A 27896-nucleotide genomic window follows, 5' to 3' on the forward strand; every position below is an offset into this window, starting at 1 on the left:
TGTTTTTTATTTTAGCCGTTCTGACTGGTGTGGTTTTGATTTGCATTTCCCTGAAGATGAGTGATACTGAGCATCTTTGTCTACACATGTAGAAAAATGTTGCTATGCCAAATTTCTGAGAAATTACTGCCTGTGCTCTCTTCTAGGATTTTTATGGTTTCAGGTCTCACGTTTAGGTCTTTAATCCATTTTGAGTTTATTTTTGTATATGGTGTAAGAAAGAGGTCCAGTTTCATTCTTTTGCATGTAGCTGTTCAGTTTTCCCACTACCATTTGTTGAAGAGACTGTCTTTATTTCGTTGCATATTCTTGCCTCTTTGGTTGAAGTTCAGTTGACCATATAATCCTGGGTTTGTTTCTGGGCACTCTGTCCTATTCCATTGATGTATGTGTGTATTTTGTGCCGGTACCATACTGTATTGATAACTAGAGCTTCGTAGTGTAACTTGCAATCTGGAATTATGATACCTCCAGCTTTGTTTTTCTTTTTTGAGAATGTTTTGGGTATTTGAGGTCTTTTGTAGCTTTATACAGATTTTAGGATTATTTGTTCTAGTTCTGTGAAAAATGCTGTTGTTTTTGTTTTGTTTTGTTTTGTTTTTTAGTTTATTTTGAGAGAGAGAGAGAGGGCCAGAGAGAGAGAGAGAGGGGGAGAGAATCCCAAGCAGCCTCCATGCTTCCAATGCAGAGCTTGACTCAGTTCCACAAACCGTGAGATCATGACCTGAGCTGAAATCAAGAGTTGGACAGTCAGCCGACTGAACCACCCAGGCACCCCACTGATTATACTTTGATAGGGATTTCATTAAATCTGTAGATAGATTGTTTTGGGTAGTGTGAACATTTTAAAAATATTTGTTCTTCTAGTCCATGAGCATGGAATGTCTTTACATTTGTCTGTGTTGTCTTCAATTTCTTTCATCATGTTTTATAGTTTTTAGAGTACAAGTTTTTGAACTCTTTGGTTAAGTTTATTCCTAAACATTTTTTCTTTTTGGTGCCGTTGTAAATGTGATTGCTTTTTAAATTTCTTCCTATTGCTTCATTATTAGTGAATAGAAATACAGTGGATTTCTGTATATTGGTTTTGTATCCTGCAACCTTACTGAATTCATTTATCAGTTCCAGTAGTTTTTTGATGGAGTCTTTAGGGTTTTCTCTATATAGTATCATGTCATCTACATAAAAATAATGAAAGTTTTACTTTTTCCTTACCAATTTGGATGCCTCTTATTCCTTTTTCTTGTCTGACTGGTGTAGCTTTGGCTTCCTATACTATGTTGAATAAAAGTGGTGAGAGTGGAGGCGCCTGGGTGGCTCAGTTGGTTAAGCGTTCGACTTTGGCTCAGGTCATGATCTTGTGGCTCGTGAGTTCAAGCCTCGTGTTGGGCTCTGTGCTGACACGTCAGAGCCTGGAGTCTCCTTTGGATTCTGTGTCTCTCTCTCTCTCTGTCTCTCTCAATCTCAAAAATAAATAATAAAACATTAAAAAAAAAAAAGGTGGTGAGAGTGGACATCCTTGTTTTGTTCCTGATCTTAGGGGGAAAGCTCTCAGTTTTTCACCTTTGAGTATGATATTAGCTGTGGATATTTCATATACGACCTTAATTACGGTGAGGTATGTTCACTCCAAACCTACTTCGTTGAGGGATTTATCATGCATGTTGTACTTTGTCAAATGCTTTTTCTACACTATTATTTTATTTTATTTTATTTTATTTTATTTTATTTTATTTTATTTTATTTTAGAGAGTGAGAGAGCACAAGGTGGGGAGAGGAGCAGAGGGAGGGAGAGGGGGAGAGAGAGGGAGTGGGAAGGGGAGAGGATTTTAAACAGGCTACAGGTTTAGCACAGAGCGCAGTGTGGGGCTTGATCCCATGATCCTGGGATCATGAACTGAACTGAAATCAAGAGTCGGATGCTCAGCTGAGTGACTAGGCACCCCCTTTTCTGCATCTATTGAAATGATCATATGGCTTTTATTCTTAATGTTACGGATGTGATATATCATGTTGATTGATACGCAAATATTGGACCCCACCCTTGCATCCCAGGAATAAATCTCGCTTGATTGTGGTGAATGATTTTTTTTTTTAATGTATTACTGGATTCAGCTTGCTAATATTTTGTTGAGGATTTTTACATCTATGTTCATCAGAGATACTGGCCTATAGTTCTCTTTTTTGTAGTGTCTTTATCTGGTTTTACTATGAGGGTACAATGCAAGTCTCAGAATGAATTTGGAAGCCTTCCCTCTCTTCTATTTTTTGGAATAGTTTGAGAAAAATAGTTATTAACTCTTCTTTGAGTGTTTGGTAGAATTTGCCTGTGAAGCCTTCTGGTACTGGACTTTACTTGTTGGGAATTTTTTGATTACTGATTCAATTTCATTGCTTGTAATGGGTCTGTTCAAATTTTCTATTTCTTCTTGATTCAATTTTGGGAGGTTATATGTTTCTGGGAATTTATCCATTTCTTTTAGGTTTTCCAATTTGTTGGCATATAATTTTTCATAATATTCTCATACAATCCTTTGTGATATTTCTGTGGTGTTGGTTATTTCTCTTCTTTCATTTGGTGATTTTGTTTATTTGAATACTGTTTCTCCCTCTTTTTTTTCTTTCTTTGGATGACACTAGCTAACGGTTCATCACTTTTGTTGATCTTTTAAAAGAACCAGCTCCTGGTTTCACTGATCTGTTCTGTACTTTTTTTAGTTTTTATTTCATTTATTACTGTTCTAATCTATATTATTTCCTTTCTTCTATTGGTTTTGGGTTTTGTTTGTTCTTCTTTTTGTAACTCTTTTATGTATAAAGTTAGGTTGTTTGAGATTTTTCTTCTTGAGGTAGGTCCATGTTGCTCTAAACTTTGCCCTTGCAACCACTTTTGCTGCTTCCCAAAGATTTTTGGTCATTGTGTTTTCATTTTCATTTGTCTCTGTATTTTTTTGATTTCCTCTTTGATTTCTTGGTTGATCCATTCATTGTTTTAGTAGCATGTTGTTTAACTTACATGTATTTGTGCTATTTCCAGATTTTTTCTTGTGGTTAATTTCTAGCTTCGTAGCATTATGGTCAGAAATGATGCATGGAATGACTTCCATCTTTTTAAATTTGTCGAGACTTGTTTTGTGGCCTACTGTGTGATCTCTTCCGGAGAATGTTCCATGTGTACTTGAAACAAATGTGTATTCTGGTATTTTAGGATAGAATGTTCTGAATATATCTGTTAAATCCATCTGGTCCAAATGTGTCAGTCAAAGCCACTGTTTCCTTGTTGATTTTCTATTTGAATGATCTGTCCATTGATGTAAATGGGGTGTTAAAGTCCTCTACTTTTATTGTATTAATATTGATTATTTCCTTTATGTTTGTTATTAACTGCTTTAAGTATTTGGGTGCTCCTGTGTTGGGCGCATTTTTTTTTCCTATTTAAGATTATTATACAAACTTTTTTTCATTGTTCAATGTTCTTTATAAATACCATTTTATATTTCTTCTCTATACAGACCATTAAAAAAAATGGCTTCTAATATCTAAAGATAACCAATGTTAACATTTTGGTGTAAAACTTTCAGTCCCTCTTCTATGCATGTGAATGCATAAGAGTTTTTATTTTTTTTTTTTTAAATTTTTTTCAACGTTTTTTATTTATTTTTGGGACAGAGAGAGACAGAGCATGAATGGGGGAGGGGCAGAGAGAGAGGGAGACACAGAATCGGAAACAGGCTCCAGGCTCTGAGCCATCAGCCCAGAGCCCGACGCTGGGCTCGAACTCCCGGACCGCGAGATCGTGACCTGGCTGAAGTCGGACGCTTAACCGACTGCGCCACCCAGGCGCCCCAAGAGTTTTTAAAATTAAAATTGAGATTATACTTTTTTACCTGACCATGTATATCATGGATATTTGCTTATATCAGTGAATTTTTTCTGGCTTGATTTTTAATGGCTTTACAGTAGTTTTTCATTCAGTGAATATATTGTGATTAACTTAGTTATTCCCCTGTTAGAATAAGCATTTTGTACATTAAATTTTTTCCATATAAAGGATTAGTTTAATATTTCCAGAAGTAAAATCTGAAGCAAATACTGTGGATATTTTTAAAGCGCTGAATCATACTTTTGGAAAAGTTTTTAACTGCAAACTGGTTGTTGCCTGTTTCTTCCTCTCTGTTGAGGTATATAGAGGAAATGCACAGTGGTTTTAGTGTTAGCCTTGCACAGACGCAGTTAAAGAATGTAACTCTCTTGCTGCCATAAGTTTCCCAAAGGCAAATATATATATATTTTAAGTGTTGATACTACTATCCATTTTTGTCAATATGCATGGTTAATTGAAAGATTTTAAGATTTCCTTTCCCTAAAAAAGGAAATCTGCATTGGTAAATTTCAAACATTATAATTAAAAGTTTATAAAAAGGAATTTTGTTAAGTTTTTATATTAGGCAGTTTTTTCATAGAAAAACTCAGTGTGCAGAAGTTGTTGGACCTAATAGTATATTTACATTAATCCTTTCTTTTATTTTGAGTTTTGCCATTCTTTGTAGATCCCTTCATTATTGCCCAATTTTTTAAATTGTGAATTGCACCATATCTTTGCTTTCAAAGACGTATCCCTATTGTCCTTCCAGATTATCAGTAGCTCACTTTGGTATAATATAATTTATATGTTATTTATATCTTATCCTTTTTGGAGGGAATATAATGTATAGACTACTTTTATTTTTTTTCACCTGTTCTTTATTTGGCTTTTTATTCCTATTGTTTTAAAGCAAATAATGCTTTACTTCCAAATTAGTTGAGAATATATAACTCAGTGAAATAACTTGACCAGAAATGTTTTTGGTCATATAATTTTGTTTACCTGGAATGGATTGCAAAATTTTATAATTTGTTTTATTAAGGATAATTAAAGCCTTAGAAGTACATTATGGATCTTACAACTGTTATCCTGTTTAATATTTTTAATATACAGTAAATCATATTAAAATAATATACTGACTATATCTTTATTCTTATTGCTAAGTTAGTGCCTCATTTTAAAGTATTTGGTCTTTGGGATCATGCTATTTTTACATCATAGGGTAGATGAATATTAACTTAGTTATTAGGGAGTTAGTTTAATTTGTTAAAAAACACTTGAGGTAAAGTATTTTTCTCTGTTTTTAATAGTTGTGTGGAATTCGACTTGAATGTAAACAATATTGTTGGAATAAGAAACACATTCCTCCTCAGAACTTACGCATACCGTAAGTTTTTTGTTTATTTCCAAATAATTATAGCTTCTCTCTTTATCCTTTATTCCTTTTTAAATATGTTTATAATAAACACTGACATCTTTTTAATTATTTTAATGTGTAGTGTCTCATTTTATTATATGTATAATATGTTGTACACTAAAATTATATGCTACCAGAGTTACAGGTCAATAAAATGAATTTTAGTAATTGTAATTTTTAAAAGGTGACTAAGATACCTTTTAAAAGTAAGACACATTTATGGTGAACACAGTGTTTAATACACAGGGAGAAATGCTTTTTCTTTTGGAGTTGGGAAATGATACAAACTTACAGAGAAACCGTAATATTTTCTTACCATTTTTAAGTTTTCATTTTACTTTCAGTTGAAAATCGAGTTCGTCCATTAGTACTGGTGATTAAGAAGTGGGCAAGTCACCATGAGATAAATGATGCCAGTCGTGGTACTTTAAGCAGCTATAGTCTTGTGTTGATGGTTTTGCACTATTTACAAAGTAAGTATTATGGGTTTTTCCCAATTTTTAAAATGGAAACACAGTTAAACTTCATTATGGTGTCTTTTCTGTTGACACTATCTTCAAACAGTATTGTTTTAAAAAGTTCTTTCTAAGGCCCATATAGCCATATTTTTCTAATTTGTTGCTTTGAACAAATGTTTTAGAAATGTTATTCCCCAGAAAACATTATAAGGAAGTTTCGCTGTGTTTTGTTTTGTTTTGTTTTTTGACAGTTTTTCCGTATTACTCTTTTGTATTCAAAGAACTTTTACCGCTATATTGTGGATCCATTATCTTGAGGCACATGCATGTTCAGAAGCCCTATAAAAATAAGCTCAAGCACCATTCATCATGTTTTTTATTTTTCACTTGAGACAGGAATTAAAGGATTTTCTTTTTGGATAAAGAAGTTTTTATTCCTTGTGAGTTGGCATGGAGTTTGGGTGAAAGAAATAATAGAAGATTGGAAATAATCTAAGTTTTTAAGAATAGAGGAATGATTGAATTAATTATAATATTTTCAGCTGCTAAGAATATGTTTTTAGGATATTTAATGGTAAAAGAAAATATCCATGATATGGTATCATATACAACATGGGATCAATTTTATTTTAAAAATTGTATCTGTATTTGAGTTTGTGTATGTATTCATATGTATATAAATATTGAAAAGTTATGTGCCAGAAATATATCAGGGGTTATTTAGATTTTGTCAAATGTACATTTTAAATTACAACTAAAACTAAAAAGTGAATAGACACTAGTTGTGATTTAGAAATGAGATTTGACTACAGTATTGAACATGTATGAACAGCTATAATATGTGCTCTTGCTCTCCATTTTTGTGGGTTACATTAGATACTTTACTTTGATTGCCTTCTTTAGAAAAATGGACTTTTATCACACATGTACTGAGGCAGTTTGGTAAGCAGGTTGAAAGTTCAGAAATTTTTTACCACTGTTCAAAAATCATGTTAAAATTCTGTTTACATTTTGTTAATCCTATTTTGTTTTTGACAAAGTCCTCTTCACTAAGATGATTTGTAATTAATGGCACTATCATCACTGTTTCTAGGTCTTTGTTAAAGTACATCCACTATGCACAGCTAAAGTATAACTGTATTGAGGTGCCTGGGTGGCTCAGCTGGTTGAGCCTGTGACTCTTGATTTCAGCTCAGGTCATGATCCCAGGGTCGTGGGATTGAGCCCCGGATTGGGCTCCGCACTAAGCGTGGAACCTGTTTAAGATTCTCTCCTCTCCTCCTCCTCCTCCTCCTCCTCCTCCTCCTCCTCCTCCTTCTTCTTCTTCTTCTCCTCCTCTCTCTCTCTCTCTCTCTCTCTCTCTCTGTGGAACCTGCTTAAGATTCTCTCCTCTCCTCTCTCTCTCTGTCTCTCTCTCTGACTCTCTTACTCTCACTTGCTCTCTCTCCCTCTGCCCATCTTCCCCTCTCGCACTCTCTCTCTCTAAAATAATAATAAAAGTAAAAGCGTAACTGTTATTTGGCAAATTTTGGCTACTTCTCACTAGAAGAAATTAGATTGAAATAAGTAGCCGTGTTGAAATTAGATTGAAATAAATAGCTGCGTTTTTGGCAAACAGGAGTCTGCAAAGTGTATTGAGCAGTTCCAGTCATGCCACAGTGAACTAGTGTTTGTAATTTTGGTCAGTTTATTCTACCTTTCTGGCCTAATATTCTTATCTGTAACATGGATAATTGGATTGGATGGACTTTTAGGTTTCATTTAACTTCTTAAAGGCTTTTTTAATATCTTTTCTGCCATGAGTACAGAAAGGAAATTTGTCTTCTGTATGTGGAAAGGTTGAAAAAGATTAAAATATTTCCTAGAATGAATTTCAATAGTTAGTAATTGACTACATATGCTTGAAAAAGTGACTGATGAAAGTGTGAAGGGAAAAAGCCGATGAGAAGAGATTTTAATGGCCATCTAAGATTAATAATAATAATTAATAAAAAGGCAAAAGTATTACCTGGTTAGAAATAATAATTTGAATGAATATTCATAGAATGTTTACCATGTTTTCAGGTACAAAACTGTTTCAGGCATTCTAAAATTGCTCTTGAATTTTTGGGACACCTGGGTGGCTCAGTTAGTTGAGTGTTTGACTTTTGATTTTGGCTCAGGTCATGATCCTGGGGTCATGGGATTGAGCTGCATGTCTAGCTGTGCGCTGAGAATGGAGCCTACTTGGGATTCTCTCTCCTCCCCTGTTCCTCTTCTTAGATTGCACGCGCTCTCTCAAAAACAAAATTGTCCTTGAATTTTCAAAATTGTTGTTTATTGTTGAAGATCTCTTTTTTTTAGTTGAATTTTTGATGAATCAGAATGGAATGTTTCCATGTTTAAATTTGTGGAGGCCTGACCAGAAAGCTCTCATCTGAAATGTAGGCAAAGTAAAATCTTACAGAGTAGCTGTTCTGAAGCTGTTATCTATTGATCAGATACTGTAATAGTAAGGTGTTTTGTTTGTTTGTTTGTTTTTTTTTTTGCTTTTGAGAGAGAAATTTAAAAGATTGAAGTCCAAAATTTTGAAGTAAAAATAGTTGTTACAGCTAGATCCTTCCTGAATGTATGTTGCTTTTTTCCCCCCAAATGTTTAGTTTTGAGAGAGAGAACGAGTGAGTGAGCGAGAGGGGAAGGGGTAGAGAGAGAGGGGACAGAGGATGTGAAGCAGGCTCTGCACTGACAGCAGATAGCCCAATATGGGGCTTGAACTGATGAACTGTGAGATCACGACCTGAGCCGAAGTCAGATGCTTAACCAACTGAGCCACCCAGGTGCCCCTGAATATATGTTGCTTTGAGTAAAATAAACATTTGAAAAACTATTCAAGACTTTGATGTTACTATCAGGATAGTGTTAACTGCCACGGTACGCCAATTGCTCTGCAATGTGTTGACCTTAAAAAACAAAAGAGCTAGGTTTTTGTTTGTTTGTTTGTTTTTTTACCAGTACAGTGAGTTTATTCTGGAATAGAGGAATCGCAATTCAGAACAAGCAAACTGTATTGAACCAACCATTGGCAAGTCCAGAGAATGGAGGTTGAGGGGCTTGCCTTTATCGAGGAAGGGGAGGAAGCTGGAAGGGGCTGTTTTGTTGAATTCTCATTGCCTGGGCTGTTGCTGAGCAAGGAAAAATTCTTCCTTCTACTAGAGTATGTAAAGGAAGCTTCTTCCTATTGGGGAATGCAAAGTATACTTCTTATGGAGAATGGTGGCAGTGTGTGAGAGCACCTTTCAGGGCTTCCCGACTCCACTTTCTTTTATTTATTTTCACAAATGACTAGCTTTAAGGTTGTTAGACAAGGGATTTACTGAGTGATATCCTTGCTCCCCAAAACTTTCAAATTGCTTAGTTCTCAGGGTGCTTTGTCTATTGAAAGACCCTAACCAGGGGCGCCTGGGTGGCGCAGTCGGTTAAGCGTCCGACTTCAGCCAGGTCACGATCTCGCGGTCCGTGAGTTCGAGCCCCGCGTCAGGCTCTGGGCTGATGGCTCAGAGCCTGGAGCCTGTTTCCGATTCTGTGTCTCCCTCTCTCTCTGCCCCTCCCCCGTTCATGCTCTGTCTCTCTCTGTCCCAAAAATAAATAAACGTTGAAAAAAAAAAAAAATTAAAAAAAAAAAAAAAAAAAAAAAGAAAGACCCTAACCAGTGATTACTGTTTGTTTTTCTCTTCTAACATTCTGGTTATGATTCTAGAATGAAATAAAATTTTTTTTTCTAAATGTTTATAACCTTTCTTCACTGTTTTTTAAATTATAATTTTAATTTACTAGGGGCATTCAGTGAGAAGGGAATTCAGGTTTTTAATTAAGTAAACTAATTTCTAGTAAGATTTACCAATTTGACTTCTATATTACAGCAAAATTGTTAGAAAGTCATTAAAAACTATTACATGAATATAAAGACGTTTAGAATTAAAGTAACTGGGGCTTGAGTTTATTTGTAGGATCTTCTAGAATTTTGAGCATTTGAATGCCTCTGGGAAAAAATATTTTTACTTCCTAAGAGTGATTCCAGTAAGTAATGAGTTTTTCCCCTCAGTCACACACTGTGAACATTCCAGCCTATCATGGAATTTTATTTTATTCCAATTTCAACTTGGGAATGGAGCATGATACAGAAGAGATATTTAAATATTATGTGATAGAAATTTATACATTTATAATCATAGTTGGAGATCACGTAAGTTGGTAATAATAGTTGATTATTTAGATATTAATGTATTCCAGAAGTCATATAAAAAGGTTTTTGCTAAACTGCAAATTAAAAATAATGATTGTTACTGAGTTTACTTAATTATATACAATGTATTTCTAATTCTTAAATACACAGTTTGTTTTATGGTATTATATTTGGTCTTTAATATTAAATCTTGAAAACACATTACTTGTATCTTATACTCAAGATATTGTATTTTGCAGTTTTTTTTATTGTGAATATTAAGTACTTTGCTTTCCATGTTATTTCCTTTATATTATGATGATGTGAAATGGCTGTTAATGCATTTATTGAGGTTGGATTTTGGTAAAGATATTGGAGAATGAAGAATGACAAAAAATAAAGTAACATATAAAGATAATGATTCCTTTGTATGAAATTTTAATTTTTTATGGCAAAGTGGCATATTTATATTTCTAAACTTTATATTTCTGATTTATATTTCTAAACTTTGCTGAAGCCTCCTTTTTAAAAATTAGTGAAGTTGAAGATTTTTTTTTTCAGTTTTTTTAATAGATCGATCTCCTGAAACTATCTCAGTTTTGGTATTACTGTTTATTAGAAGAAATTAAACATAAAGGGACAATTATGATATAGCTATTATTCTTTCATGATACAGTATCGTTGGACTTTACTTAAAAATTTTTTTTGATAGCTACATCCATCTTAACAATGTTCATTCAATATATGTAGAACAATCCTTGTCTTGCTTATTTTGTGTGTGTGTCTGATGTTGGACCAAATGATGTGTGTCCATTGATGACTTGTTTTTCTAAAAATGCAAGGAACATTTGTTTACCTAGAAATATACATAGTTTATTAACCTGAAGTTATCAACTTAGATATATTTTGAATTTAAGTTTCTAGGGATCAGAGTTAATTCACAAAATATATGGAAACTGTTGAATTCTAGCAGAAACCCTTATAGTCTCATACCTGGGGTGTAGCTGACAAATTATTGCTTTGTGAAATGAATTATGTGAATCACAGAAGCTTTAAACTTTTTTTTTTATAGCCCTACCTGAACCCATCCTTCCATCCATCCAAAAAATTTACCCAGTAAGTGTTTCTTATAAATTATTCTAATACATATTATGACAAATATATGTGGAACTATTATATGCAGTATTAATGTGAATGTAAAAGGTGTGATAGTTACCTTCTAAGTATATAATAACATTTTCTATATAGGCTGAGGCATTGGCCACTAGCACATTAAAAATATTCCGTATACTTTTTCAGAAGACTGTCATATTTTATTTGGTTATTGGCAGTGTGGTCATTTTTCTTAATGGTGGAATTATTTGCATGATGCTCATGATTATCACTAAAAGGAATTAAATATATTCAATTGGTCAAGGCCTATTTAGACTCATTCCAGTTTTCTTCGTGCTATTTTAAATAGTTTTGTAGTATTTCTTTACTCAGAAGTCTTTTAGCCCAATCTACGTATACTTTGAAAGCAGGGGAAAAATTAAGTTGAACAATTGGATAATCATTGTATCTTTCACTTGATTTTACCAACTAATACACCAAAAGGAGTAACACTGATACTTACACTCCTTGAGTGCATAATATTAAGAATCCTTCTGAAGTTAATTGGAAACATGAAAGTGGTGAAGGGTGCCTACTAGAAAAAGTTTGGTATATACTCAGTTTGAATTTAGAGAAACCTAGGTAATGTACATAACTCACAATCTATATACTTTTGTTTCTTTTCCAGTTTTTTGTGTTCCTTTTTTCCAGAATTCTGTTTCCTTGTTTTATAGTCCTACCATTTCTGTTTTCCTCCATAATCATCCTTATTCCTGGTTGTATTTGGAAATAATATTTAAACTATCTGTTTAGAATGTTTAATCAGCCTTCTGAAACCATGTAATTTTTACCTGTTTAGTTTTATGAAGTTACAAAAAGCTGTTTTCTAAAATTACTAAATAGGCAAATTGAAAAAGATCTAGCTTGAGTGATCACTTTTCAAAGGACTTGCTTATTTTATATGTATCATAGAAAATATAAGTCCTTGATATGGAATCTAAATTAAATATAACAACCTTTGATAGTTAAGAACTGATGTTCTTGTTTTTGAACATGTTATTATCGTAATGCACACATGCAAGGTGCTGGATAATGAAAGGTTCACTGTTATCGAGATTGCTGTGGTGAGGACTTCCCAGGTTGTGGTGGATCATCTGGTAAAGACACCGTTATAAGAATCGTTTGGAATCTGGGTATCTTATCTTCCTCATTTTGAAAACTAATTTCTGGTATTATAAAGAGCTACTATAATGTGTTTCAATTATTGCTAGGGATCACTATGCTTTCATAAACATTGTGAAAATGAAAGCATCAGAAAGTATAGAAATAAAAGTAACTTGAACTTTTGGGTCTTATCCTTGAATGGTTTTCTCCCTCCATAAAATATTGATTATTTAGCTTATGCTGAAAGGTCAGAAATAATGACTGGGTGTTTACTGTTTCATTTTATTGTCCCAGCTTTATTGTTAAGACCTAGGTTTCCGTGTAGAAAGAGCTGTGTATATTTTTCAGCATACAAAGCATCTAATAGTTAAAACTTATCCTTTAGGGGCGCCTGGGTGGCGCAGTCGGTTAAGCGTCCGACTTCAGCCAGGTCACGATCTCGCGGTCCGTGAGTTCGAGCCCCGCGTCAGGCTCTGGGCTGATGGCTCAGAGCCTGGAGCCAGCTTCCGATTCTGTGTCTCCCTCTCTCTCTCTGCCCCTCCCCCGTTCATGCTCTGTCTCTCTCTGTCCCAAAAATAAATAAATGTTGAAAAAAAAATTTTTTAAACTTATCCTTTAAAGAGTCTCTTACTGTGTGTGGAACAGATGCTTCTACACAAATCTCACTTAAACTCTGTGCTGCATGAATTTGTTTTACTAAAATAAAATACTAATAAAGTCTCAGTTTAATGCTCTATGCTTGAGAACAGAGCAGAGGTATTGCTTTTATTTTAGGATACCAAGGTTCTTACTAGTATATTCTAGTTTGAAGAACCTTATTTTTACTTCTGTTTCATTTTTCTAATTTTCTAGCTTCCCCCCCATGACAGAGTCCCATCTTCTCTTCACTTACACTGTCTCTCACCCTATACTCTACACTCCTGTTGTGCTAATAATCCTATTTCTATACCTGTAACAAGGAAATAGATTTAATACTAGTTCAGTCCCAAAGCCTTAAAAAATACTTGTAGCAAGACCTGCTAGATTTAAGAATGTCTTAATTTGCTTTCAAGTGTGGTTATATTACCATAAATATTTGAAGAATACTATCTTTACTATAAGATTAATGCTTACATGGGTAAGGATATACTATCCACTCTTAACAGGATTTTAAATTTTATCTGAAACTTGTAAGCTAATTGATCAGTAGAGTGCTTTTCTTGGTGGTCCATCCAATGGAACAAGCAAATCAGCTTATTTCTTACTACTGATAACTATTATTTATGTAGTATCTATTTTATGTCAGCACTCTATAAATTTTATATACAGTGTCCTTAGTCCTCGACAGGTAAACTTATGTAGTATTTTCCTTGATTCACAGGTGAAGAAACTAAGTCTTAGGAAGATTATATTATTGATCCAAGTTGTATTACAGTCACAAATTATGGACCCAGAAACTGATATTTTTTCTATTATACTGTGCTGAATGAGGAAAGGCAAAATGATAGTAGTGTTCACTAATATATTATTTCATCTAGTTTCTGTTGATTATTACATTTTATTTGTGTATATCTGATTGTCCCTATACAGATATACCTTTCTTTAAGAAAAAACATATATGACAAAATTTCAGGTTGAATAAGTAAGTTTGAGAATGACTTAAAACTTTATAGTAACAAAAAAACCACTTTATTTTACAAGGGAACAAGGTTCTTTTAAATTTTGAGCTTCTCTAATATAGTTAAGTAGAATTTAAAAATAGGATATAAATTTTGAAATAGAATAACATTTGTTCAGTATATTATGCTTTTTTAGTTATTTTTGTATTTTCTCCTCAAATTTATGATAATTGTTTTAAAAATTGGTATGGTGTTTCAGTTCGGTTTGGATACTAAATTATGAAAAAAAAAGGATGAAAGACTGTGGCCATATCTTTACCTTCAAAAGCTATATAACATTATTATTACTACTTAATTCTTATTGACTTTAAAAAGGCAACATGAATAGTCAAATAGAAGACAGAATATTTACTATTGAGTTAAAGCAGTGAAGTTGAGAATGTTTAAATGTATAAACTCGGGTTAAACTTATGAAGGGATCTTTAGTTTAATGCAAGTATATTGTGAGATTTACCTAGATTTATGCTAGGTGGAGATTTATGAAGATAACTTATATTTGTTTCTTTCCCTAGTGGCATCTTCATATTCCAGGAAGCCATTTTTATAGTTATGAAGTTAGGAATTCTGAGAAGTAGAGTTCCCCTGTGTAGTTATGTATTGAAATATATTAAATTTTACATGTATACATATGCATACATATGTATACATATAGCAACTTTTTTTTTCAGTTTTAAAGTGTGTACAGTATGATGAAAGATTTTAGTTATGTAAAACAGGTTATAAACGAATACCTTTGAAAAGACATATTTAAAAGTTTGGGGGGAAGTTTTTTTTAGTGATAAAAACATTCTTTTAAAGTTGATATTACTTAAATTTTAAGAGTTATAAGGAAGTTAATTTTGAAATAATACATTATTTCAGGAGGTAACTATACTGCATTATTGCATAAATTGGACAGTTATGGGGTACCTGGGTCGCTCAGTTGGTTAAGTGTCTTACTCTTGATTTCAGCTCAGGTCATGATCTCAGGGTCATGAGATCAAGCTCTGAGTGAGGCTTAGCACTGGGCATGGAGTCTGCTTAAGATTCTCTCTCTTCCTCTCTCTCTCCCACTCCACCTTGTGCTCTAAAAAAAGATAATGTACAGGGGCGCCTGGGTGGCTCAGTCGGTTAAGCATCCGACTTCAGCTCAGGTCACGATCTCGCGGTCCGTGAGTTCGAGCCCCACGTTGGGCTCTGGGCTGATGGCTCAGAGCCTGGAGCCTGCTTCCAATTCTGTGTCTCCCCCTCTCTCTGCCCCTCCCCCGTTCATGCTGTGTCTTTCTCTGTCTCAAAAATAAATAAACGTTAAAAAAAATTAAAAAAAAAAAGATAATGTACAGTTATAACAATAATGATGCCAAGCTATATAGGCAATACTATACTACATACTATACTAAATATACTAAATACTATATAGGTAATACTATTGCTGCTATGCTTTACATATATTATATCATTTAATCCTTATTACAGTTCTATGAGTACTGTTATTTTCCTTGTGTTATAGATGAAGAAGCTGAACCTTTGGAAAGCTAAGCAATTTAAGTTCCTAGAGCTAAGAGAAGGTTTCAAAGCTAATTCTGACTCCAGAGCTCATGCTCTTAACCACTTCATTATAGTGTTTCTACTTTATGATGCTTATGTTGCTTTCAAAATGTTAAACATTTTGCTAAAAGCAAATATAATTTAAAGGAAATTTCATGATCAGTCTTTAACATGTATCACCGAATTCGTGGTAATCTGCGTATAATTAAGAAAGGTTGGTGAGACTTTAATATATCATTTAGCTCTTTTTCTATTTAGGCAGAACTCTGTTTAAGTAGTCTATATCAGTTATCTTTTTCTTTGAGACCTTCCTCAACATTTATATATAGGGTCTAATAATTTATATTGTTAGAATACTATGTAACTTAAATTTCTCTGTTTGCCTGGAGGTAAAAAATAGTCTTCTTTCAATTAAGGCATGTATCTTTTTAAAGAACAGTTAGCAAGTAAAAGTTTAGCCAGTCTATTTTATTCTAGAAAGTGCTTAATTGTCTAAAATTCAAACTTTGAAGGTAAGATATTATGGCACAGTGTCAGAAAATGATGGAATTTGGCAAAAGATGTTTTTGCCATTTTGGGGGGAAGCAGTTCTATGGGCAAAGAAAAGTTGAGACTTTTCAGATGTTTTTCAAAGGGTTGCCCAGTTAAATTTTTCTTAAATTGGCATTGATTGAAAAGGAAAAAAAGGTACAGAAGGTACATATCTTCAAAAATCTTTAAATATCAATTGGCAGATGTTTGCAGGAATTAAGTCATTACAGAATAAAGATGTCTTCCCTACATTAAAAACAAACAGCAGGTATCGATAACCCACCTCACCTCCAAATGCGTTTAGAAAGATGTTACATTCTATCAGTTAAATTGTTTTTCCATGGATTTAGGATGTAATTCCTTTGACTTTTCAGTTGTTCTTTATGTGTTTTCTAATATGTTAAAGTTCTGCCTACTCGTATCTAAGGTAGCATATATTATTTTTAAATACATGTGCAATGGGGCAGCTCCCTTTAAAAAAAATTCTTTGGTGAAATTTTTCTTAAAGCAGAGAATCTTTCTGTAATGTAAATAATTACCAACAATGGGGATTTCTTTTTTTTTTTAATTTTTTTTTCAATATATGAAGTTTATTGTCAAATTGGTTTCCATACAACACCCAGTGCTCATCCCAAAAGGTACCCTCCTCAATACCCATCACCCACCCTCCCCTCCCTCCCACCCCCCATCGACCCTCAGTTTGTTCTCAGTTTTAAGAGTCTTTTATGCTTTGGCTCTCTCCCACTCTAACCTCCTTTTTTTTCTTTTTTTTTTTTTCTCTTCCTCTCCCCCATGGGTTTCTGTTAAGTTTCTCAGGATCCACATAAGAGTGAAAACATATGGTATCTGTCTTTCTCTGTATGGCTTATTTCACTGAGCATGACACTCTCCAGTTCCATCCATGTTGCTACAAAGGGCCATAGTTCATTCTTTCTCGTTGCCACGTAGTACTCCATTGTGTATATAAACCACAATTTCTTTATCCATTCATCAGTTGATGGACATTTAGGCTCTTTCCATAATTTGGCTATTGTTGAGAGTGCTGCTATAAACATTGGGGTACAAGTGCCCCTATGCATCAGTGCTCCTGTATCCCTTGGGTAAATTCCTAGCAGTGCTACTGCTAGGTCATAGGGTAGGTCTATTTTTAATTTTTTGAGGAACCTCCACACTGTTTTCCAGAGCAGCTGCATCAGTTTGCATTCCCACCAACAGTGCAAGAGGGTTCCCGTTTCTCCACATCCTCTCCAGCATCTATAGTCTCCCGATTTGTTCGTTTTGGCCACTCTGGCGTGAGGTGATATTTGAGTGTGGTTTTGATTTGTATTTCCCTGATGAGGAGCGACGTTGAGCATCTTTTTCATGTGCCTGTTGGCCATCCGAATGTCTTCTTTAGAGAAGTGTCTTTTCATGTTTTCTGCCCATTTCTTCACTGGGTTATTTGTTTTTCGGGCGTGGAGTTTGGTGAGCTCTTTATAGATTTTGGATACTAGCCCTTTGTCCGATATGTCATTTGCAAATACCTTTTCCCATTCCGTTGGTTGCCTTTTAGTTTTGTTGGTTGTTTCCTTGGCTGTGCAGAAGCTTTTTATCTTCATAAGGTCCCAATAGTTCATGTTTGCTTTTAATTCCTTTGCCTTTGGGGATGTGTCAAGTAAGAAATTGCTACGGCTGAGGTCAGAGAGGTCTTTTCCTGCTTTCTCCTCTAGGGTTTTGATGGTTTCCTGTCTCACATTCAGGTCCTTTATCCATTTTGAGTTTATTTTTGTGAATGGTGTGAGAAAGTGGTCTCAATCTAGTTTCAATCTTCTGCATGTTGCTGTCCAGTTCTCCCAGCACCATTTGTTAAAGAGACTGCCTTTTTTCCATTGGATGTTCTTTCCTGCTTTGTCAAAGATGAGTTGGCCATCCGTTTGTGGGTCTAGTTCTGGGGTTTCTATTCTATTCCATTGGTCTTGTGTCTGTTTTTGTGCCAATACCATGCTGTCTTGATGATTACAGCTTTGTAGTAGAGGCTAAAGTCTGGGATTGTGATGCCTCCTGCTTTGGTCTTCTTCTTCAAAATTACTTTGGCTATTCCGGGGCCTTTTGTGGTTCCATATGAATTTTAGGATTGCTAACAATGGGGATTTCTGATGGTTAAATGGAATTTCTGTTTACTTATGGCATCTTTTAGACCCTTTCTTTTTTTTTTCTTTTTAGTTTGGATTTCTCCTTCGGTTCTCCCCAAGTATATATGCCATGGCCCTTTTTGTATGTGACCATGGAAAAGAATAACGGAGCTAAGAGGAGACTGGTCAAACTGTTAGTCAAGTCATTCAGCATTTGAGTAGAGTAGGTCTCACAACTCTTCATTGTTAATCTACAGTTACTGATCTTTTTAAATTATTGAAAAAAAATAAAAATTTTAAAAGAGGTTCAAACAGTTTTAGAATTAAGATAAGAAAATGACTGTTTTATTTCAGCATCAGTTCATAAATTGAATTCTTAGCGTGCTATGCGCTAGAAATCAAAATTAGTAAAAAGCTTTCTGAGCAGAAGGTATTAACAGTGATCTACTTTTCTTCTCCTTGTCATTTGAACTTATGTTATATCTTTTTGTTTAATTAGCCAGAAAATAACATTTAAATTTTACAAGTTAAAATGCTGTCCTAAGTCCAGTTTTATACTTACCAGTACAAGACAGATGGTGGTAGATGCAGTATTCCTGCTGCCCCTCTGCTTTCACTCTTTCTTAGGAATTGAGGCTTCTCTTGTACTCCCCCTAGTTGGAGAGACAATGTAGATTTCTACCTTAGTCTCATAATGTAATACTAAATCTGAGAGAAGTGTAAGGGGAAGTTCCAGGTTTAGGAGTGTCAGCTTTACAAACTGTGGTTGGGGTAGAATGATCTTCTGAGAGAAAGATAATCTATTACTTCTTGGTAGTTAAAAATTATTGATAGAATTGTAGGACAGGGAGAGAATTTGTTATTTTCTTGCTCCTTTATTTTTACTGGGAGTTTTGAGGATTACCTTTATTTTTTAAATTTTTTAAAATGTTTGTTTATTTTTGAGAGAGAGAGTGCACACTCACGCTTGCAAGCGGGTGAAAGGAGAGGTGCAGAGACAGAGAGGGAGAGAGAGAATCCCAAGCAGGCTTCGCATTGCCAGCACAGAGCCCAATGTGAGGCTTGAGCTCATGAACTGTAAGATCATGATGTGAGCTGAAATTGAGTCAGATGCTTAACTAACTGAGCCACCCGGGCACCCCGAGTACTGCCTTTAAATAGATGCACTACCCTGTTTCTCTGTATCAGCTTAGTTTTTTGGGAGCCTTTTTTTAAAATTTAATGGAGTGACTTAGACATTACTAATTGAATTGATATCCATAAACCGAAGGTTGATTTGTTAGGTATTTGGGAACCTTAAGGATAAGCTGTTTTGCCTGAACAAGTTGCTTAAAAAAAAATCTATTACTCTGATGGCAAAGAGGCATGTAGAAAACCCATCTTAAGGACAGTGTTCAAATTACCTTAAAGTTTTTTTTCTAATACATGGATATGTGTTACGTTAGAACCTCCATAGTTCATTCAGTATGTTTTAGAGCCAGAATTTGTTACTAATAAAGATCATACATGAAAATGAATGGCATACTATCAGCAAAAAGATAAGTACCCATTAGTATTCTTTCCAATAAGTGTGTTGTTTCAGCATGGATTACAAGCGAATGATACCCTCCTTTATGAATATTGTGGTAAAAGTTTGCTGAATATTGCTTGCTGGTTTGTTTCCTATCTTTCTTCTTTTCCCTGCCTTCTTTGTCTTTTGAAGTTTAATTCATGTTGAATTTCTGTCTTTCCTTCCCATTAAGATACAAAATACAAAAATGAAATAAAATTTTAAGAATCTTAAAATTGGTATAAGTACTATACATATATTAATTACTTTTATGGCCTCTAAGAGAAATTTTAAGTGACAGTTAGAAAACACTCTTACCTTGTGCTTGATTTAACCCTTTATAAAGTACAACTGCTCCTTGTAGAAGCAGTTAAGGAGATACATTTATAAAGAAATCCATATGTAATTTGATGAAATCTTAGTATGTACAGTAAGGGTTTATGAGTTAGAAAATTTTTTGCTACTGTAGGAATCCATTTAAATGAGTGATATACCTCAGCCAAGGTTTAGAATCTCTTAGTTTTTTAAGTATTTTCTGGCATACTCTAAATACTGGTGAAATCCTTAGTAGGAGAAAAACTTCAGATTTCCAAACTGCCAACATAAAGATTTCTTCTCTCTTCTTCAGAGAGCATTACGTCAGGATTTGTAAAGTTTTTAGTGTGTGTTTTAAATGGCTTTATATTTCCCCCTTTTTCTTTTTGACAGGAATCTTTTAGTCCTGCTATACAGCTGCATCTTGTACATCAAGCTCCATGTAATGTTCCTCCTTACCTCTCGAAGAATGAATCAAATCTTGGGGACCTCTTACTGGGCTTTCTTAAATATTATGCTACAGAATTTGAGTAAGTGAAAATTTCAAATTGTGTTTATTCATTGATCTCTGTGAATGCTACAGTTTTGGTCGGAAGCTATATTTGTTAGTTTCAGTGCTACAGCCTTGTCTAGAAATACACAGTTTATAAAATTTAATATTCCAATGATTAATTGTTAGGAACTAAGTAGATTTCACATTCCTAGCTAATGAAAAATTACAGTTCAGTAAGCCCGATTTTAGTAGATTTCAGTAGCGATTTCATTTTATGTTTACCTGCCTCTTTTCATAGCAGGGCCTGAATAAATGTTTGTGATGGCCCTGTATAGGTGCTGCATAGTTTGAAACATCTGTTTTTAGGAAGTTAAGATTTATCATAAACACAGCTAAAACAAACTTGGGAAAAGATCTTCTGGATACTTGATACCTGAATAGTTGTGTTAGTATGAATAAAAATCAAGGAATACTCCTTTTCCATTTTTTTTTTTTTTTTTTTGTTCTTCTGAGGGTGATAGGTAAATGTAGAACACTAAAGTGTATAATCAGACTGGATTTAACTGAAAGTTCTTAAGGGAGTTCTTAGTCCAGATTGAGTGGGATTAGAGATTGTTTGCAGCTCCTCTGAAAAGCTTGAAGGAGGAAAGCTTAGGAGTTGTACAAAGTTAGAGGAGGAGGGTGCCACTTGGAAGAGATTTGGAGAGAGGGAAAATAGCATTTGTAATAAATTGCTGTTATTAGGTGGGAAAAATTGTTTTAAACAGATATGTATTATCTCATTCAGTTTACATAATAACCATATCATATGGTATTATATTATGCCCATTTTACCAGTGAAGCATTTAGAGAGGTGAAGAAACTTTCCTTAAGATCACACAGCTAGTCAGGGGAGTATTTCTGTTGGGTTTGACTGCAAAATCCATACTCTTAACTATGATGCTTTACTGCAGTGTCAGTATTGTTTTGTTTGCTGTGATGCAGTAGCTCTAAAGAAACCTGCCTCGTAGGAGATGATTTGAAACATAGGGCATGAAAGAAGTAATGTTATTTAAATTCCTCAAAGCAGAGCTTTTACCATACTGTGCCTGTTTAGTTTACAGTTGTGTCTCCATTACCTACCCTAGTGCCAGACAGTGGCTACTTGAAAAATACTTGCTATAAATAAATACTTTTGAAGCAGAGGGTAAGATTACAGACATGTTGCAAAGATACTAAAGGTGACTTAAAAATTACTGAATTGGGTTAAGAAAAGGAGTAGGAAAAATGCTGGAGGAAAGTAGTTGAATAAAAATGAAGTTAAAATAATCACCGTTAAAAATGACCAGCACCAGAGTGTAAGTCTAGGCAATAAGGATAAAAAGGAAGGGGCCTTCATTTATAAAGACAAGAAATAAGAGACATGGGATGTAAGAGACTGTAAAGGTTATTCTAGAGTTAAGATTTTTGAGATGTTGCAGTAACTGTAGCTAATGTTTAGTGAGTACCTCATGTCCTACAGTATGCCAAGTGATTTCTATATATTATTTCATAATCCTCATGGTAATCCCCCGTGAGGCCTAGGGAATTTGTATACTTTGTATACTTTAAACTTGCCTATGGCAGTACAGCTAGATAGTTAGAGAACTGGGATTCAGTCTGGGGCCTGACTCCAAAACTATATTCTTAATTTTTAGAATATATTGGCATCGTCTGTTTTATTGTAAATTAGGGAAGTTTGAAGAGAGGGAAAGGATTCATAGAAAAAATATATATTTCTACCACGTGCAGTTTAGGACTAGAACATCTAGATACCAGTACCTTGAAAATCAACTGCTTTGTTGGACTGAAACAAGATGGTAGATGTGCAGGTTTGTGTGTTAGTTTAGTATTAACAGAAACTAGCCGGTTGTACCAAATGATACTGGCTAGGGTGCTGAGGTTTCAGAAGAGGTTTTGAACTTTTGGATGCATTTGTTACCACTATGATACATGATTTAGGAGACATCTTCACCCATTCTTTCATCATACAGTGCAGTTGTCAAGTATATTGTTGTTTCATACCAGATATTTTCAGAAATTTGACTGGAGAGAGCACTGCCAAGAATGTAGTCATGGCAATGAACTAGGTGCTGTTCAGAGGAATTCTGGCAGCTGTTAGAAATGTTTGTAAGGATTTCTTCTGAACTTGGAGATACTCATTTAAAAAATTCTCTTTACTTGAAGGCAGAATTAAGTGCCTATTAAGCAACACTTGAGTACATGGCATAAATGTTGCAGAAATTTGGTATGGCCATTTAAAAATCACTAAGATTTTCCTATCTGCTTCACTCACAGCTTTTTCCCAAACCTTCCTGCTGAAAATTCTTAAAATGAAGCCATACTTCTAGAACTGTACCTGGGAGCAGGGAACTGACAAAATAAAAAAAAGGATCAGGTAGCTCAGAGAACCAAGGGAAAAAAAAAGTCAGAATGTAATAATTTTGTATTTTAGCAAAACAAAGGAAAAATTTAAGTTTTAAATATCTTAAAAACTCCTAGGTACTAGAGATTCTAGGAACCTTAAAAGGTTACCTATTTTTTAATCCTCTATTCTCTGGCTGCCTAATCACATGCCATTACTGCTAGTCTATCTCAAGTTAAAAATGCATGCCTACATACTTAAATACATTTTTTAAGAAGGAAATTACAAAGGCCTAATTTTTCCAGCCATCTCCTTTCTTATTCTGATTTTTTTCATCTCATTTAATAAATCATTGAGTGCCTACTACATATCAAGCTATTTTCTATGTATCAGGGATATGGCAGTTAACAAAACAGGCAAAAGTGTCTTCATGGAGCTTACGTTGCATATGTATTGTACTATAGAGAGATAGACAATAAACAAACAAAATGTCTAGCATGTTAGATGGTGGTAAGTGGAGAAAAATAAAGCAAAAGCAAAAAAGGAGTTTCTGGTATATGTAATTCTTACAGTTTTAATGCCTGCATTGCAGTTTATTACTTAGCATGGTGAAGGAAAATTCCCACAGAAAAAGTGATCTTTTTTTTTTTTAATTTTTCTTTTCAACGTTTATTTATTTTTGGGACAGAGAGAGACAGAGCATGAATGGGGGAGGGGCAGAGAGAGAGGGAGACACAGAATCGGAAACAGGCTCCAGGCTCTGAGCCATCAGCCCAGAGCCTGACGCGGGGCTCGAACTCACGGACCGCGAGATTGTGACCTGGCTGAAGTCGGACGCTTAACCGACTGCGCCACCCAGGCGCCCCAAAGTGATCTTTTTAAAAAAAGTTTTTTTTTAATGTTTGTTTATTTTTGGGAGAGGGTGACAGAGTACGAGCAGGGGAGGAGCAGAGGGAGAGGGAGACACAGAATCTGAAGCAGGCTCCAGGCTCTGAGCTGTCAGCACAGAGCCCAGTGTGGGGTTTGAACTCACGGACCGCGAGATCGTGACCTGAGCCGAAGTCGGCCGCTTAACCGACTGAGCCACCCAGGCGCCCCGAAAAGTGACCTTTAATAAAGAAATGATGGAGAGGAATGTGTGAGTTATGTGTCTGTGGAGAAGAGGTTTCCAAACAGAAGGAAAAGCAAGTGCAAAGACAAAGAACCTGAGATGGGGGTTGTCTGACATCTTCAAGGAATAACAAAGAGGCCAGTGTGCCCGGAAGAGAATTGAAGAAAATGCTTTCAAAGAGTTAAGGAAATCTACATCATATAGGGCTGTCTAGTTAATTTTGGTGACTTTGGCTTTTCATTTGGGTGATATGGAAAACCACTGGAGGGGTTCCAGTAGAGAAATGATGTAATCTGGTTTGGTTTATCACAGGGAAGAACAGACTGGCTGCTGGTGGGTAAGAATAGACTGAGGGGAGCCAAGGGCATAAGCAAGGAGCCTACTTAGAAGGATATTACAATAATTTAAGAGAAGTGCCTTGGATAAGGATGATTATAGTGGAAGTGAATGAAAAGTAGTCAGATTCCACTTGTATATATTAATTTGCAACAGATTAGATGTAGCATATGAGAAGGAGTCAAGAATGATTTCTAAGTTTTTGGCAAGCAATTGAAACAATGGAGTTGCCATTAGGTGTAATGGGGAAGGCAATGGAGGAGCATTATTGATTTTAAACATTGAAAAGTTGAGATATCTGCAAAATAATCACGTGGAGATATTGAGTATATAGTTGGATATACAAATCTAGAGTTCAGGAGAGAGGTCATGGTTAGAGCTATATATTTGGGAGTTGTCAACAGGTAAATGGTATTTAAAGCTATGAAACGGTTTGAAAAAACCAATAGGAAAGAGAAAAGGCCAAAGACAACCCTTAGAAAGTCCCTTGTTAAGAGGTTTATAGGAAATACAGAAGATACAGGAATATGTTAAATGACACAAAGAAGAGAGGCAAATTCAAAATATAGGTGTTTTTTGAAACAACTGGCCTAGTCTCTTAAAATGTCAATGTCATTAAAAAAATAAGTGGAGAGAACTTTTCCAGGTTAAGGAGATGGGACAAATACAATACACGAGCCTTGATTGTAATCTGATTAGGGTGTGGAGGAATTATAAAAGGCATTTGACTTACTGTTAATTTCTAGATGCTGTTGGTATTATAAAGGAAACAACGTTCTTTAGGAGATATATGCCAAAAGATAAAGAAATGAAGTTTCATGTATCCACAGCTTAGCAAATAGTTCAGTTCAAAACACGCACATATACACATATACAAGCACGTGTGGGAAATGTTAACACTATTGTATTCTTTTTGAGCTTTATGCTTTTCAAGTTTTTCTCTCTGAAGAATTTCATAATACAAAGATGAAATAAAAATGAGGTGAGGGATAAGAAAGAACTAATTTATAGTCCAAAAGGGAGGATCATTGAGATAGGAGGAAAGCCAATAGAATGTATTGTCTTAGAATCCAAGGGTGGGGAAGTGTTTCGAGGGGGAAGGAGTGATTATCTGTGTCACAGTTTTTGATAGGTCAAGTACAAGATGAGCAGTAAAAGGTGACCGTTGGAACATTGGTCCACATGGGAGGCCCCTGGTCTCTTGCCAGGAGCAGTTTCTGTGGAATAATGGGGGTAAAAAGCATCACTGGTGTGGGCTCAAGAGAGAACAGGGAAGAATTAAATACACATAGTGTAGTATATAGAATGGGGAGTAGAAATCGGAGTTAAGTCTCTCCCTCTGCCCCTCTCCCCTGCTCACGTGCTCTCTCTCTCTCTCTCTCTCTCTCTCTCTCTCTCTCTCTCTCTCTCTCAAATAATAATAACAAAAAGGAATCGGATAGTTCAGTGGGGTTGAGTTTTTCAGGAGAAATAACCCATCTTGATGTCAAAATTGATGATAGCAGGGAAATACATAGTAAGTTGTTGAACAGTATACTTTTTTTGAATCAAGGAGGGTTTGAATCTAGAGCACAAGTGGGATAGGAGCACAGACAATGCATTAATAATAAGAAGAAGAAGGGCCACCTGGGTGGCTCAGTTGGTTGGGTGTCTGACTTTGGCCCAGGTCGTGATCCTGCTTTGTGGGTTCAAGTCCTGCATCATGCTCTGTGCTGACAGCTCAGAGACTGGAGCCTGCTTCGGATTCTGTGTCTCCCTCTCTCTGTGCCCCTCCCCCACTCTGTCTCCCTGCCTCCCAAAGATAAATAAACATTAAAAAAAATTATTAAAAAAAAAAGAAAAAGCAGAGTATGTGGATATAGAGGAATTGATAAGAGTGGGAGGTAGTAGAAATTATCTTTTGGTTGCTTTAGTTTTTTAGTGAAATGAAGGATGGACATCAACTGGGAATGATTGTGAGTGAGGAAATTTGAAAAGTGAGAGGAAGTATGAATTATCCTGTAGGAGAATAAAGGAGTGTATTAACTATGGAAATTGAATATAATTGGTGGGTAGTAGCATCTAAGGTCTTTTTGAGCTAAGTCATCATAAATTTAAAATGCATTTAAAGTTGTCATGAATTTAAAGGTCAGCATGGTTGCATATTTCTCTCCAGGCCTGTTGAGCTGCATGGGAATGAATTGGAGTAGACATAGATTTAATAATGGTTGTTTTTCTACCAAATAAGATAAGTGCAGCAGGAAGGGTAAGAAAGTTGAGGGGGTGTGCACGGAAGTGGTTTATTCTGACCATAGACAGAATGTATTAAATTAGTCTCGAAAATGTGGGCACAGGGATGCATGTAGGACATCCAGGTGGTGGTTTCCAGTTGTTACTTGCAAGGATTGTCCTTGAGCTTAGTATCAAGATCAGGGCTGGAGAGAGGATTTGGGAAAGAAACATCAGACTGTTAAAGCTTAGGAGGGGTGCTGTAGCATTAGAAGAAAATTGAAAGAGGTGAGACCCTGATGGACACCAGAATTTAAGGAGTCAGGTGGAAGAAAGGGTCAGGCAGAAGGAGAACCAGTCAAAACAAAACAGAACTCTAACAAAAGAAAACTCTAGGGACGCCTGGGAGGCTCAGTCGGTTAAGCGTCCGACTTCGGCTCAGGTCATGATCTCACGGTCCATGAGTTCGAGCCCCGCGTCAGGCTCTGTGCTGACAGCTCAGAGCCTGGAGCCAGCTTAGGATTCTGTGTCTCCCTCTCTCTCTGACCCTCCCCCGCTCACACTCTGTCTCTGTCTCAAAAATAAACGTTAAAAAATTTTTTTTAAAAACAAAACTCTAGCATTAGACCAAAATTTTCTGTCTGCATAAGAAGCTTGAAATCCCTGACAAAGTTTTCTTTTTGTTTGCTTCCCAGCCCCAAATATATATTTGTTCACTTAATTAGACTAGTCTTAGCATATGTGTGTATGTATTTGTATGTATGTATGTATATGTATATGTGTACATATATACATGGTCATATAGTATCGGACCCATAATTTTGACTTGCTTTGTTAGACTTAAAATTTTAATTTTAATGTTCCTATTTAAGAAAACATTTCAAAACACTTTGTCATTAAAATAATGGCTAGGAGAGAGTTAATGGATAAGTAGCAGTCCATTATCATTACTGAAGTAAAGAAGCAGGCATCTTACCAATATAGAGTTGGTAAACTAAGTTTTATATTCAAAATATTACCATATATTATCAAATCTATTTTAGATTAAATTAAGCCCTCTAGGGGCGCCTGGGTGGCTCAGTCGGTTAAGCGGCCGACTTCAGCTCAGGTCATGATCTCACGGTCCGTGAGTTCAAGCCCCACGTCGGGCTCTGTGCTGACAGCTCAGAGCCTGGAGCCTGTTTCAGATTCTGTGTCTCCCTCTCTCTGACCCTCCCCCGTTCATGCTCTGTCTCTCTCTGTCTCAAAAATAAATAAATGTTAAAAAAAAAAATTAAAAAAAAAAAATTAAGCCCTCTATCTGCTTTCCTGACACATTCCTCTTTTATAGGCTGTATCTTATTTTACACCTTAATTATTGAGTGAAAAATAATAGATTTTCATATGGCAAACAAATTACAATAGAAAAATATGGTATGATGGGAATGCAAGCTGGTGCAGCCACTCTGGAAAACAGTATGGAGGAGGTTCCTCAAAA

At 35.2% G+C, this 27896-nt stretch overlaps 1 protein-coding gene across 2 annotated transcripts in view; it reads left to right on the forward strand.

Moving 5' to 3' along the window:
• The window catches only part of LOC125159884 (poly(A) RNA polymerase GLD2), a 71975-nt gene that overhangs the window by 33084 nt on the left and 10995 nt on the right, over positions 1-27896 (forward strand). For both annotated transcript variants that reach the window (XM_047848536.1, XM_047848537.1), the window contains exons 10-13: positions 5176-5252; positions 5627-5755; positions 11014-11057; positions 20282-20418. In XM_047848536.1, the coding sequence (XP_047704492.1) occupies positions 5176-5252; positions 5627-5755; positions 11014-11057; positions 20282-20418 (387 nt within the window). The remainder of the gene's footprint in view (positions 1-5175; positions 5253-5626; positions 5756-11013; positions 11058-20281; positions 20419-27896) is intronic.

This window comes from Prionailurus viverrinus, unplaced genomic scaffold (genome assembly GCF_022837055.1).
Source record: "Prionailurus viverrinus isolate Anna unplaced genomic scaffold, UM_Priviv_1.0 scaffold_80, whole genome shotgun sequence".
Taxonomy (NCBI): domain Eukaryota; kingdom Metazoa; phylum Chordata; class Mammalia; order Carnivora; family Felidae; genus Prionailurus; species Prionailurus viverrinus.